Consider the following 15,575-nt stretch of genomic DNA (forward strand, 5'->3'; position numbering starts at 1 on the left):
TCAGCAGAATAAAAAACCTCAGTAAAATACATCTATCAAATTTCAGAGTTTTGACAGCAGTTTTGCATACTCACTCTTTATGCCAATTTTGTCATTTTTAAGTAATGCTTAGACAGATCACCAAGTCATCTCCAATTCCCGATACAAAGAAGACTCTTTCATGGGAACTACCATGTGTTCAAAAATAATGAGCTGTTTTGCTGTGACGAGAGAGACCTTTTCCTCTAAAGCCTCCCTGCATCAAAATAACACACTTTGAGTTTACACTCTGGGTTTTTGGGGGGGTTTTGTTTTGATTACTTAGGGGGTTTTGTTTGTTTGTTTGGGGTTTTTGTTGTTGTTTTTAATTTTATTCCTTTCAGAAGAGGAAAATTCTGTGAAATGAGACTTCTATAATTGCTTACAGGTAGTTCATTTCTGCATGCATGCTAATTTTCTAAAATAAAATATGCTATATTAATTGAATTACAAGATTTTAAGGTGAAAGTCATAGTTCAAATTAAAAAGGACTACAACTCACTGTGTCCATCAAATCCAGCTTTGAAAGAAGTATTGACTGCCTACTACTGGGCTGAAAGCTCCTGGCCTTACAGTAGAGGCAAACTTCCAGACAGCACAGAACATTTAAGCCTTTAAAGCTTCTTGGGATGCTGGCTTTCTACTGATCTGCTGAACTGTAATTTCCACCTGCCGTGCTAACCATGGGGCACAGGAGATGTGCAGGGCTGTGTCTCTGCCAGGCCTGACTGGGCTTCTGCAGTGAGAGCCCTGTTTCTATTTCCCATTTCCTTTTATTTCAGATTAACAATTTCACTGCAATGCCAGGAATGCAGCCAGCAGCCAGAATGCAAACCTCTTCAAAAAGGTAAACTGTGTGATGATATTACCTAAAAAATTCAGTGTCACAGACAACCCTGTTTGAAAAACTTAGTGGTTTGCCTGCATTATATCAGAATGAATATCGATATATTCTTTTTAGTATAGTAGGAATCCTCCTTCAAACCTACATTAAAATCTTTAGAGTTATTACAGAGACATCTTTTTTAGAAACTTGCTCTTAAATTATGCTAAAACCCTCTGCTCATCAAGAAGGAAGGAAAGGAAAACCTACACTTCACAGTTGCCATCAAGTAAGTTACAAGTTAACAGCAAGTAAAAGGAAAAGCATAAAATTCAACTAATGAACACCAAATTATGAAGTTGCTTAATTCCAATAGAAGTCTCCAGAGCACTGTATTTTTAGAAATCTGCTATGACAGCAGTAACTGAGCACACTTTCCAGGGCTTTGTAGCATGCCATAAAACATAATTCCAGAAGGCTCTAATAAGTTAAAGTATTAGAAGACACTTCTCTGGTGGACATTTTAGGACTTAGTAAATGCAGAGTCATTTTATGATATCACCATTTTTCAAGTGCAAGTTGCAGAGGTAACAAGAATCGTGGACTATTCTAATAAAATTTTATTAGCATTTTCCAGGAGACTTACAGAGGGAATAAGCCTTCAGGCTCAACAAACAAATGGGCATAGACATAATCAATACATTCACAATGTTTAAATGATGCAAATTCTCAGCCTCCTGCCCTTGTTGCTACAGCTCCCCCTGAACGGTGTGAAGTGAATTAGCCATACCATACCAGCTCTGCAGTAGGCTCTTTCTTTTATGAAAGTCCTTCAGTTCAAATAAAATGTACAGTCAATGAAAGCCAGAATGTTGAAGATGGGAGGGATCACTAATTGTCTCTGTTGGGAGAGGAATTACTACAGAAGTGAAAAAAAAAGAGTGAACCAGCACAGAATGGAATCGTCCAGCTTACTGGGGCTGCAGACTATCAAAATGGTCAGGGCAATCCAAGGAAGAACAACTAACTAAGTAAGTAAGTAGAAAGCTAAATGACATGTCCTCAAATAAGAGGAGAAAAAAGGAGGCCCAGCATGCATATGGGAAGCCTGCTCTAACAGCTTAGTCAACACACCAGGATCCTGCCTACATGTTCCAGAATAACAAAATGGTAAGGGTTGGAAGGGATCTGAAAGACCATCCAGTCCCAAGTCCCTCTGCCATGGGAAGGGACACGTCCTCCTAGACCACATTGCTCAAAGCTTTATAATGGGCATTAAAAGAAAGACATTTTCAACAATCAGAATTTTACTTTTCCTGGAAAGGAACAATTTATAACATTTTCTGCAACCTAATAAAATTCAATTGTAAGCGTACATACGTCTAAATTAATGAATGAGAAGAATGTCTAAATAAGTAATTTCTACCACAAGTCACACGCATTAGTTGCAAATGTTCTGACATACTTCTCTGGTTTAGAGAACAATTCTTTAACCATGCTATCTATTCCCTAAAATTAATACAAAAATATATGAATAAGATAGTGCTAAGCTTTCTAAATCCATTACTGCAAAGATTAAGATCATGATGAACCTTAAGACATTTTATGCCTGCAAGTCCTTTTTTTCTGTAAGTAGACAAAGAATTTTTAAAAACACAATTTTCAATTAATCACAATGTGAAATTATTACACTCCAAAAATGAACTGTTCTATCAAAAGCATTAAGCCATGGGTTGTAAAGGTGTTGCACATGTACTTCTATGAATAGCTCATCGTTGGTGAGAGGCAAAAAAAACCCCAAAACACTGAGACCCTGCACTCAGAACCATCAGAGGATGAAAACTGCAATAAAGACCTGAGGTGTGTGAGGAGCTCTGCTAAGAGCCAATGCTGTATCATCTGCTGAGGACATTTCTATAAAGCAACATCAAAAGCTTGCTCCACAGAACTAGGTCCCACAGGCTCTCCCTGCTGATGCAAAGCTCCATCTGGGGCACAAAACTTGTCCAGTATCTTCAGCAACATCACCTAATTCCAAGCACCATCAGGCCTGGTACCCCACACTGCACATCTGTCATCTCCAGGGATTTGCACCTCAGGTCAGGATTGGTTACTTTTAGCTAGCCATTGCTGAGCACTTGTACTTAACTGCAGTCCAGAATCAACCTCTAAACCATGTGGAAATACCCCAGCAATTGAGTGAGTCAACTGGATGAAGGGGAGGCTTCATTGGCTCACACTGGAACAATGGGGACAGCAGAAGTTTCCTGAGCTTCAGTCAATGGTCTCAAGCAGATTTATTCAGCAACTTTCTAGTCACAGTATTTAAGAAGGAAAATATACCCAAAAGGATAGAAATAAACCATGCTGCATCTTGAAAGAACTTTCTGATGGTTAAAACTCAATTTTCTTTTTTGTATGCATTCTGAACAAAGAAGGTTCTCTCCTTTTACTTATGTTGTCAAATATCTTCAGGAAGACTCAAGCCAGATTACTCACAATACGAATATTATTTTCCATTAACTATTTTCAAACAATGTGCATTCCTAAGATAAGCTTTTACTAATGCAGAATTCCCTTCACTGCTTTTTTACCAGAATAAATTCTTTCACTTTTCATATTTCAATGCTCATTAGTACAAACAATTTAATAACTATGAAGTCATTTGATTTCAACAAGTTCATTCCTGGCTCGGGGGCTCACGGGGGTGGCGGGGGGACAGACACGGGGGGCAGGTTGTTTGTTTGTTTCTTTTTTTTTTTTTTTTTTTTTTTTTTTTTTTTTTTTTTTTTTTTTTCAAACTAGCTAGCAAATGTGAGCCAGTATATACTCAGTTCAAATTCTCTGCTTGGTTCAATATAAGAGTTATGGGAAGTGAAAATCCCTCCTTCTACCAACCCTAGGGCAGGGATTTAAGAAATGAAACATCAGCTAATCCTCTGTATCTTAACTAACATCAGCCCAGTGCAATGCTCTGTGGGAGATGTGGGAGAAAAAAATTGCCAGAAACTCTCAAGTCTCTTGGTCATGACTATGTTGAAGTAAGCACAAGGAATAGCACAAGATGTCCATCCTGTATCCTGCTCTAAAAAGATGCTGTTCAATCTTCATTCCAGTGCAAGGTGACACCATTTTGCTCTCAGCTGGAACAGCAGCTCTAATACTTTCGGCTGTTAAACCTTCCCTTGCAAAAGCCTCAGAACACAGAAGATTAAGCCACAAGGAAACACCACCATGAGAAATAAGACAAATAAAACACAGCGAAATGAATGGTTTTAAACTGAACAGTGAAATGAACAGCATCGCACTGAGGAAAAGAAACTAACTGGTTGTTTTCCCAAGCTACTGGACTACAGTGCTCATAGTACTGTCAACTGTAACACTAACAACCACGACATCTTTGAAGTGCTTAGTATTTCAGGTCTCTGTCAGCACAGATTCAAGCGTTTTGCCCAAGACACATGAAAAAATGAAAGAGAATCTAAGCTGGATCTGTTTATACTAAGGCTCCATCAGAAAGATTTCTCTTTTCCTCATTCACAACTGTTATGACAAGAATAAACATCTTGTTTTGTCAAACTAGAACTGATCATAGGTAATTTCAGGCTTCTGAATCCAACAGCCAGAAAAATATTGATAAAGAAGATCACATAATTTCACCTTTTCTTAGGGAAGGAAGACTACACCCTCAGTAAACCCTCAATCTTGTGAAGACAAGAGTCCGCACCCTCACTCTTGCTTCACCATCTCACACCTGTATCAAATCTAACCAAATGCAACTTCCACATGCAAACAAACCAAGTGTGTGTATAAACCCACCTCACCAAAATGCAGCTTACAACATATCTCACTTTTTCAGTGGTCCTCTTCACAGATGCATAATCATAACCAAGAAGTGAAGAATAAGCACTGACAAAAAGGCATAAACCTTTAGGAACAACCACGCCACTGCAAAACAAATCAATACAAAATCCAAAGGGACCTACTTAGCAATTCTCACTTTGTGAGCTATTGGAGGAAATAGTTCCGGCAGATGCTACACAAACTAAAGACATTTGCTATCCTTGCTTTTCAGAAAAACAGGAAGAGGCCCACGCAGTAACTTTGGGGTTAGAGGGCACCACCGAGATCCTAATTAGATCAGCACGAGGTCTGCCATATGTATCTAAGTCAGGGATTAGTGCCTCTCTCCAAACACCTGCCTCCACAAAAGCAGCCAAAAGATGGGGTCAGGCAGGGAAGCTGTCACAGGAAACTTTAGCATTGTTTTTAATAGTGATATCTCTGCACGCTGATGATATAATAAATCCTTCCTGGAAAAAGTGTAGCATATACAGAACCCCTGAGAAGTGCAGCTTTAAACATCCAGACAAAACTGGCTTCATCTTCATTATGAATACCGAGTCAGATTTCTTTGCTTCTGGATCTCTAAGATGGGGTGTGGCTTAACAATCACTAAAGAATCTGAAACAAAAAAATAATTTCAAGAACAGCTCCTAAAACAGCCTCCCACAATCACAAGTTCTATAAAATGCAGAATGCTATGAGCAACCTGGCTGTAACATTCTGAAGTACCAATGTATGCAGGCAAAAGGTCCTATAGCAGGCCCAACTCGTCAAACGTAAGCCTCAGCACCCTGAATTAATAGGGGAATTTGCATCATGAAGAAGCCTGTTCTGTTCCTCCACATTATTTTCAAATGACAGTTCAGCATTTGGGATCACCCCTTTCCCTTTACTATTTACCCATACCCTCAGGAAACAAAGATAATGCCTCTGGGTAAAAAGCCTTAATTGCATCATGAACTGAACTGCTGGATTTTTAAACATGCTTTAAGTAAGGCAGCCTGATTCTGGCTTTTAACTGCTGAACAAAGAGACCGACTCATGTAGTTAACAATCAAACTGGACAAGACACAGAAAAAACACATCTCTCAGCATGCCACAAGCTCTATATGGGAATGATCAAAGATAAGCAACATGCAACAGAAATGGTACAATAGCTGACTCTTTTCCTCTGCTTTATATGTTCTGACAAGCAGTTTTATGATAGTCAGTGACCAGGTTTAGAAGACCTTAAGAAAATCTGTATTTGTGCACATTAAGAAGAGTAGAAACACCAAAAGAGCTAACTTAAACTCACGGACAGAACCTGTTATCATCTTGTAAAAACATTCAGAGAGCTTTTCATTGAGAATGCCACCTTTCACTGCGTCAACAGAGAAGCTATTTTCAGCTAATGAAAATGCTTTTCCCTGAAATGCTGAAACATTTCCAGTCTCATCAGAAAAGCAAGGTAATGAAGAGAAGTACTTTTAAAGACTCAGAGCATCATCTAAAGAGAGCTCTCATACCAAGAAGCCCATATGTCAGGAGCAGGGTTTGGCTTGCAAATAACGTTCTGGTAATAAAACTATTTCTGGAACAGTTTTATATTGCAGAATTGTTCATATCAGAATAGTGTATTTCTACACAGAAACAACATCACAAATCAATAACTATATGCCTATTACTTTTTGGAACTGTCTTTCTGCTTCTAATGGGAGTGGGAAAGCATCTATTCATCAGTTTATTTACAATGGGAGTATATGATAACAAGATGAACAAATGAGCTTTATGAGACCATGTGGTGTGATTGCACCACAGCACTGCCAGCTCTTCCCATGATTATTCAGCATTATGTTCTCTCATCAAAGAATCATTTGAATTAATGCAGATTTACTGGTAGCATCTGAATGTTTTTACAGCCATTATTTTCTTCAGCATAGCTCTGAATGAATCTCAGGCATTGCTGTCTTATGTTGACTGTTGTCAACTTCAGCTATTTCTTTATACAGTTATAGCAAAATAACTAGTAATTAATTATTATAATAACTAATAAATAATTTCAAAATAATAGATGTGTTTGTGTAAGTGAAAGTGCATTTAAAGCAGCTCAGCATATATTTGTAGGCAATTCCTGAATACTTACCATGAAGCACATTAGGCAGATTCTGCAAGACATTCCAAAGAAGATATTTGTCAGGTATGCTTGACCAATTTTGTTCAAAATTCATGATGGGACTAGGCCCAACGGCAAGGACAACAAATACCAACTCCTTCCATCTACTTGGCTATAAGATGGAGCATGAGCAACAACAAATAGGTTCCAAGAGCAAATAATTTGCATTTGACGAAACAGTGGCACCAGAGAGTTTGGTGAACAAAGCAGGAGTTTTGGATCATACTTGTTCAATTTCTCAGTTGGCAATTTATGTGCTGGCAGAATAAGCAGCCTTGTCTAAAACTTGTGTGAGTGTACTAATAAGTTGAGTAATTTTACTAGGAACTTCAGTGCCATGCCAGTGCAGAGTTAAACTAATCTGTTCCAGATAAATGAAACTTCACCGGAGTAAGAGCCAGTGCATTGTTACCACCAGTCTATAAAAATTAATTTAAGTCCAGTTGTGCCAGGTTAAGTCTATGCCTCAAAACAGTACAACCATACTCAGATAAATCAAACTCCTTGTTCAATTACAGATGAGGGAAAAAATTTCTTTTAGTTATTTTAATGTAACTGAATAAATATAAAGAAATAGCTGAAGCTGACAACACTCTACATAAAACAGAATGCCTGAGATTCATTCAGAGCTATGCTGAAGAAAATAATGGCTGTAAAAACATTCAGATGCTACCAGTAAATCTGCATTAATTCAAATGATTCTTTGATGAGAGAACATAATGCTGAATAATCATGGGAAAAGCTGGCAGTGCTGTGGTACAATCACACCACATGGTCTCATAAAGCTCATTTGTTCATCTTGTTATCATATACTCCCATTGTAAATAAACTGATGAACAGATGCTTTCCCACTCCCATTAGAAGCAGAAAGACAGTTCCCAAAAAGCAGGAAAGAACCAGATCAACAGAACAGCAATGTTGCAACAGAAGATGCCCTGCTCTTCTGAAGAGCCTCCCTCTGCCCTGGTGAGGCTTCCTCAGGAGCACTCTGCCCTGTTCTGGGCTCCCCAGTTCAGGAAAGACAAGTAGCTACTGGAGAGGGTCCAGCACATGGCTATGGAGATGAGAAGGGGACTGAAGCATCTTTCTCACAAGGAAAAGCTGAAGGAGCTGGACCAGTAAACCTGAAGAAAAGATTTCTTCACAGAAGAAAGGGGACTTTATCAATACAAATACCTTAAGGGCAAGTGTCCAGGGAATAGAGCCAGACTCTTTAGAGTGAGACCCATCAAAAAGACAAGGGGCAACTGGCACAAACACAAAGTCCTATATAAATAAGAGATAAAACTTATTTCCTTTGGGGGTGACAGAGCACTGGAACAGGCTGCCCAGGGAGGTCATCAACTCTCCTTCTCTGGAGATACTCCAGATCCACCTGGACGTGATCATGTGCAACCTGCTCCTGGCGAACCTGCTTTAGCAGGGAATCGTACTAGATCTCCAGAAATCCCTCCCAACCCCAACCATTCATTGATTCTGCATTCATGACCAATTTGCTCTTTTCTCCTGCTAAAAGTGCAGTAGGGGATTACAGAAGTGCTCATAAATTAAGCCACCAATAAAAGCAGATGAAAATGCAATGGCCTAACTAGAAACCATTGCCTCATTTACTCATTTATCCATTCCAGCTGTCATAAGTTTTAGGTTATTACCGCATGATGGCCTACATTATATGAAACACAAAAACCTGCTACCTTTGAGTCCTTAAACAATGCTTTCCATCATGACGAACATGCTTTCAGCAGGCAAGCAGACAAGAAGTTTTCTCAAGCTCCAATGAGAATCTCCAAAGTTATCCTGACATAACAATTTGATAATGACAATTCCCTGCCATGAATGACAGTAAAATCTCTGTGTGTGGACATGTACATTTGTACATATGAGAGATATAAACAAGAATGACAAAGGGGTATAAGAAAAAGCAAAATCATTCAGATAAACAGGTATTTTTCATAAAATAGATTTACCTGAGACTCTAACTCCTCCAATTTACGCTTCCTGGCATGAAGAGCTTTACTTGGAAAAGCCCAGAAATAATTGGAAGTTCCAATTCTATCAGTGTCCACCATGCCATCATCAACAAGGCTTTGCAGAATCTCTTTCACTGACATTGAGGCTAATAAAAGCAAAAAATGTAAAATTATAACCACACAGCAGCTGGATTATGGAGAATTATGGATACCACAAGCCACCATCTACAATCATCTGGTTTTCCTCCAGTGTCAGCTGGCTGGAAGATTTCACAAGGACAACATGCCCAAAGCTTCACTTGAAGGGATGAATCTCTCTGAAACCAGCAGCACAACAGTGCTCCTAAACACTGCTATTCGGCACATCTGCTACCAGATGTTTGCAAAACGCTGCTTGTGGTTATTGCACGAAGTACATGCATGTTACACTGCAATACCATAACAAACCCATGAGAGGTACCTGAGAAGCTGTCTTGAAATCTTAATTCTAACTTGAATTAACTTAAGTTTCTTGGTTGGGAGTGTAATTACGTTTTGCTTTGTAATGCTTAACAAAGTATTTCATAGTAGCAGAGGCACTAAAGCCATCTGTCTACAGACTCAGGAAGGACAGATTCTGATTTTGATTGTATTCACTTCCAATACAAAACATCGTTTACACTCACAAGCATCAACATTTCTGAACACAACTGATCATTTCCTTTCAAATCTGTTGTGTAATTCACCATTTTAAATAAACCTTACCTGTCCAACAAAGTTAAGTAGTTACATTATCCTCAGCTGTTGCAGATATAAAGACTTTTGAGCTCAGTTATGGGTTTTTGGTACCTGATGTTCAATTTCAAGACTACAGGGGGCCCCATATCTTTTGAAGCTATAGGCTGGATGCCACGATGGGAGCAGGTTAGCAATTTTTTTCTTATCAGAGTAACTGGGGCTTGGGTTGTGTGGCTAAATGCCTTTACATGCAGAGACAAACCAATGCATATGCATTGAGAAAACCAATCAAGACAGCACCATATCTCTTCAGAAGCCCACAAATGTCTCTTTTAGGTGCTGACACAAGTGAAGAACTGTGCTTTGCAATATTCACATCTGCAGTTCTCTCAGCAAGTTCATTTACTCTTGCAGTGCCACAAGAAGGACAGTGGTAACTACACAAATATTATGCTTTGCCTTCCTTTTGTAAACGAGCATAGAAGGAAAATGAACAAGGAACATACAAAACAATCCAAGAGCATAGATAAATGATCTTGGAACTAATCCTAAACCAATGGATCTCATCAGGAAGGCTTTTAAAGAAAAGACAAACTCTTGCGATTTATATCTGTCCAGCCATTTTTAGAGGGGAAATGCTCAAGAGCACACTGCCAATGTATATTTGGACTAGCATTTTAAATATTTATGATACTACAGTCAGATATTTAATACCTGAGTGCAAACAATGATTTCATACACTGAAAGTCACTGCAAGTCAGGCAGCTCAGAGCCTAAGTGTCCATCCCATGTCACTTTTAACTCCACAGCCCTGCCACTGACCAGGCAGTGGTCATTCTAGCTATATTTTCTGTTATTAAAATCATAAACCTAAGATTTTAGGTAGCCAGGAAAATTTACACTGTAGGATCTGTCCCAAAAATGATTACTTGCTCAAGAGAAATAACTTTTATAAACACTTACTAATTCCTTTTTCTTTTGGAGCAATCTTCTCTAGATCCTTCAACTGGAAGACATCTTTCTGTGCAAAACATGAAAGACACTTCAGTTCCAAATAACAGCATCATCTAAGCCTGAGTGTTTTTTACACGAAATCAATGCCAACAAAATCAAGTAGGAAATACATTGTATGTTTTGGTTTTTCTAGGGAAATAGCCTGCATATCCCTCAATAGAACTGGAACATTCTAAGAATTAAGTAATAAGAAAAATAATTAATAATCTTACTAAATAATAAGAAAAACATTATTAAATAATAAGAAAAATGCTATTGTTGTAACAAGCTATGCTCTTTTCTTTGGTGATCTGAAGTCATCATATTTCATTTCAAGTTAGACTATAAAGCCCTTAAAGCCCAGGTTAGACTCTCAGCACAGATGCACCACATTGCTCAAGTACTCAAGTGTCACAGTATTTTTTCTAAAAGGTAAAACATGGTGTATTACACGTGCCACCAATACAACTGTAGTTAAGCTTTTGGATCTCCAGGTTTTTTCTCCCCAGGGACCCTTTCCAACTCTGCTCTCAGTTTCTCTAAAGCTCAGATTTCTTCTCCCTCCCATAAAAAACAGCGACAACTTCCTAATTTCCTGCTGTCCCCTCTTATGGTAACAGACTCAAAATGAGAGGATGTGGATAGGCAGCACATGAAGAATTCAACACCATCAGTGCATCTTCATTCTTTGGCTCCCCCTGGGGATGAGCCATCTGATCAGAGATTGAATGAAGTTTTGCCCCTGTAATTTACACCCTGATGTCACAGGGCATCAGTGAAATGCATGCCAGGATACAGAGTCTGTTACATCTACAGTTAAGCTCCTTTTAGGACCTGTTTTCCCACGAATGTAAATGCAGGACAATTACAAGTTACTTACTGTTTCAAAAAATATCTCCATCATGCGGGCCCTCTTCTCTTCAAAACTCAGACCTTTTTTCTTGGACTAGAACAGCAGAAAAAAAACAAACCAAGACATTCAGCCATCTGAATAATTAACGTCTGTTCAGAATTCAAATTTATTTACCTGTAAGCTATATTTGCCATCCTTTAAAATACCTTACCACTAAGCCTACACTTTCAGATAAACTCCTTTGCAAATAATCGCTACATTGAGCTCATCTATTAAATGGAGGGACCTACCTTTAAGTTCAGAGCCAGCCAACCCTGCTCCAGCCTCAATGCTCCTTGACACATACCAATCCCAAAACATGTATTTATACCAAACTCACACAAATGTTTAATAACACTTAAAAAGATAAGGAGTACCTTCTGTTTGGTTTGGTTTTTTTTTTTAAGAATTGCTTTCTGTGTTGTGATATACAGATAGTAGTGTGAGTTGTAAGCCATTCAGGTTTTTGTAAAGTGATAAAGAGCATTTTGAGGTATGTCTTTCTTCAAAGGTCCTCACTAACTTTGTAATTTCAAGATCACACATTAAAAACTGTGTTGCTTTCATTTCTTTTCTCTCTGGTTGTGTGACCAACCATTAAATCACTTGGGTTGAATTACAAGCAAAAGGCAGAAATAGCTATTCACAAACTGCTACCAACAATACAAAACTGAGAAATGGTCTCCTCTGATCACTTTCTGAGATGCTATTTTGATATGCCTCTTAAAAAATTAGGATGTAAAATATTTCAGACAATTGGACTTTTATGAATAACAGTTAGCATAATACTCAACAACCCAAAAGCCGCAGCCACAATGTGACTCTGAAGTTTCTCTATGCCCCACTCCCTGATTCACACACTGTGTGCAGCTACAAAAAATGGAAAACAGGACAGAAAGGGCCAAATAAGATGTTGGCAGAAAAAGGTCTCAATAAAAAAAAAAAAAAAGTTGTCCATAAGTCAGTGGAAGTGGGTAATCTAATAGCAAGATGCTTTGAGAAAGACCCGGTTATGTTTCCAAGTTTCCAGCAGAAAGGAGTCAACATCATTTTTACTTTTTAATAGCTGATTCCTTCCTAAAAAGAACACTATCAGGCAGCACGCAACACTTAAAACATACACCAAGAGCACAATGGCCAGACTGATTTAATTTTAAAAAACACATGTATTTATGCAGCTGCAGTAATACAGAGACAGGAACAGAAGCAATTCAATATTACAGTTAACAAAGAGCACCATGAGTATTTTTTTAGGTCCCCTCTCTCCTGTTTTAGCCAGTGATACCCTAGGTCAGCACTGCTGTCTCCTGAGACGTCAGGCCATTGATTAGAACCCGGAGCTGCCGTGAACACTCAAGTAGGGGCACGAACAGAAAGCAGACATATTTAACTTCCACCTGCTGCCTTCTCCACGAGCCCTGACACCGCCAGCAGCAGCAGGAACAAAACGCGTAGGCGCACGACGTGGAATGAAAGTGGCGTTTCTGGAAGCATGTGCTTGCAGCTACGCCCCTCGGGCGCCAAATTTCACACCTCACCTCCAGCAAACAGAGCGAAACAACGAAGCCAAGAGCACTCTCGATGAAGGTTATTACTTTCACGTTAATTTGTCCCTCCTAGTTTACTGGCAGGCGTTCCCCACCACAAATACTAACCACACCACGAGCATCCATTTCGCTGTCGGTACCGCAGGCAGACGGAAGGATGCGGTGCTGTGAGCGCCCTGGGGCACACCTGCGATTCGCTCTGCCCGCTCCCACCTGCCCCCAGGTGGCCCGGAGGCTCGGCCTGGCCACACCTGCGCTCCCGTGTCTCGGCGGGACGCAGCGGGCACCGTGCCCACTCAAGCCACAGCCACGGGGCTGCGGCTACTCCTCCGGGTGCCGGCTCATTCACATCGCTCTTCAACAACCCAAAGGCACGGCTCACGCCGTGCTGACGCTGCACCCCCAGAACCGGCACCGTGGGGCCTCCCCGGAGCGCCAGCCCCGCTCTCCTCAGAGCCACCGGGGCAGAGGGACGGCCAGGCGCGGGCGGCCGTCACCCGCCATCACCGCGATCGCGGCTCCCCCTGCAGCCCCGCGGCCTTTGCGGAGGCCCGGGAAGGAAAGCGGGAGGCGGCGGGGGCGGGCGGCCGCGCTTACCATGTCGCGGGCGGGCGGCGCGGTTTGATTCCGGCGCCGCCGGGCGGGAAGAGGCCGGCGGGAGGGAGGCCGCGTGCGCAGCGCCGCCTGCCGCCCGCCCCTCACCGCCCTCAGGGCGCGGCGGCCGCGCGGGGCACGGCGGGGTGTTCCCGCGAACGTGCCCGCGCGCGTCTTGTTTGTTTGTCTCTCGTTTCTGCGTTTGTTTTGGGGTTTTGTTGTTGTTGTTGTTGTTGTTGGGGTTTTGTGGGTTTTTTTAGCAGGCGGCGGTGCCGTAGAATAAAACTGAGGGCCCAAAAAGAACACGTTAACCGTGGTTTAACACGACGCGTATTGTACGACTGGCGTGTCACAGGAGCCACGGGACGTGGAAAAATAAAGCCCTCGCTGCCCGTGGAAGGGAAGGGCCTGGCCACATCTGGTGTTGCTTGAAACAATTGTTCATTGTGATGACTGTTCTAGCGACTTTAATTACTGACAGCTTGTTTTAATTATTATTTGTGTTGCAAATCACTTTCCTGCAGCTGCAGCAAGTTCTGGGAAATTACTTTGCAACATCAGTGGCTTCATATCTGACATGCTAAATCAATAGTTTAAATTCAAGCAAATGAAAATGGGGAAGCCGAGGTGATCAGGTAGTTCCTGTGAAGATTTTTGATGCCTTTTGAAAGGTGACCCCTTCCCTGACACCTGAGGTTCTTTTCTGTGCAGCCCGCGATCCCATTCCTTATTGTGCACACCAGTGTATTACTATAAATGAAATGCAAATTTGAAAAGATGTTTTTAATACAAAGCTTTTTGTTCTTTCTCATATGCATCACATTTTAAACTTGCTAACTCAGTGTGAAATGTGAATTGATACAGCCGCTCATCTGCTGTTGAGGGCTCATATTCAGTCTCCCTGCCTTCCATTTCCTTTGGCCAGCCCTCAAAGCAGCAATGTCCCCATGCTCCTTGTGACAGCTCTTTTCCTCCTGTCACCCCCACTACTGCAGTCCAAGGGTCTGGGCTCCTTCCTGCTCCTTCACAGCCTGAAACAAAACCGAGCTGTGCAGATTTTTTACTGCTGTCAAGTAAATGGTTGCTGCAACACTTGCAGAGTCCCCATTGCAGCATAGGTTTTCTCTGAGTGACTGGTGTGAGTGGCAGGGTGGGTGTCAGAGCTCAACATGCTGCCTGCAGTAGAGGAAGAGGAGAGGGAGGAAGGGTTTTCAGCGGGACAGTCACTCTGAAGTGGGCTTGGGGCAGGTACCTCGTGTCTTCTGTTCAGTACTCATGAGGCAGCAGTGGTCCCACCGACCCATTACTCGTGAAAGTAGACTGTCAGCAAACACCCAGGTGTCACCCCCAGTCAGAGCCAGCACACGGCTGGAGCACACACCTGGAACCACAGCTGGAAGGCATTCCTTGTTTCAGAGGTTGAACGTGATCACAGCAACTCAGACAGCTCGTCCACCTCTGAAACATTAGGGCATGCTCTTGAGCAATGGTGGGGCAGGTGGCTCAGCAGGTTTTCTCTGCCCATGGCCCCTGAGGACAACCAGGCTCAGCTGCCCCAAGTGCCCTGGAAGCCCTTTCACAGTGTCAGGAAAATCCACAAACACCAGAGGTCTGTGTCCAGAAAGTAGTCAGAGGAGTCCTGCAACTTTATTCAAATGAAGGGAGAGAGTCCACTGGAGCCCACACCCACGGGCTTTTCTCTCTCGAGGTTTCGCCAGGCACAGCCTCCTTTTATCCTAAACTCCCTCTTCCTTGGAGGCAAATTGCCCTCTTCCTTTCCCTATTGGCTGAGGTAATAATAGGAAGGTAGAGCCTTCCCGAACTGTATATTCCCCCCTTGAACCTACTATTTTACCCCAAAGCTGATTAACTCCAGCTTGTTCAGACCCACTTGCCTGTTTCACGAGCCAGGCTGTCTGGGCTCTGCAACAAACCTGCTGCCAAAGGCAGTAGAGACATAAAGACCCATTTCAAAGATGTCAACACCCACGCAAACCTTCACCCATCAAATTATTTCTAA

At 41.5% G+C, this 15,575-nt stretch overlaps 1 protein-coding gene across 2 annotated transcripts in view; it reads right to left on the reverse strand.

Annotated features, from left to right (window-relative positions):
• Positions 1-13,626, reverse strand: part of MND1 (meiotic nuclear divisions 1) — a 40,894-nt gene extending 27,268 nt beyond the window's left edge. Inside the window, exons 1-4 of one of the 2 annotated variants that reach the window (XM_063422919.1) lie at positions 13,559-13,626; positions 11,403-11,468; positions 10,493-10,550; positions 8,810-8,958 (exon numbers count right to left, since the gene is read on the reverse strand). In XM_063422919.1, the coding sequence (XP_063278989.1) occupies positions 8,810-8,958; positions 10,493-10,550; positions 11,403-11,468; positions 13,559-13,561 (276 nt within the window). In that variant the 5' untranslated portion in view covers positions 13,562-13,626. Of the gene's footprint in view, positions 1-8,809; positions 8,959-10,492; positions 10,551-11,402; positions 11,469-13,069; positions 13,524-13,558 lie in introns of those variants that run through there. The other variant, XM_063422918.1, reaches the window with a different exon arrangement.
• Positions 13,627-15,575: the final 1,949 nt, after the last annotated feature.

This window comes from Prinia subflava, chromosome Z (genome assembly GCF_021018805.1).
Source record: "Prinia subflava isolate CZ2003 ecotype Zambia chromosome Z, Cam_Psub_1.2, whole genome shotgun sequence".
NCBI lineage: Eukaryota > Metazoa > Chordata > Aves > Passeriformes > Cisticolidae > Prinia > Prinia subflava.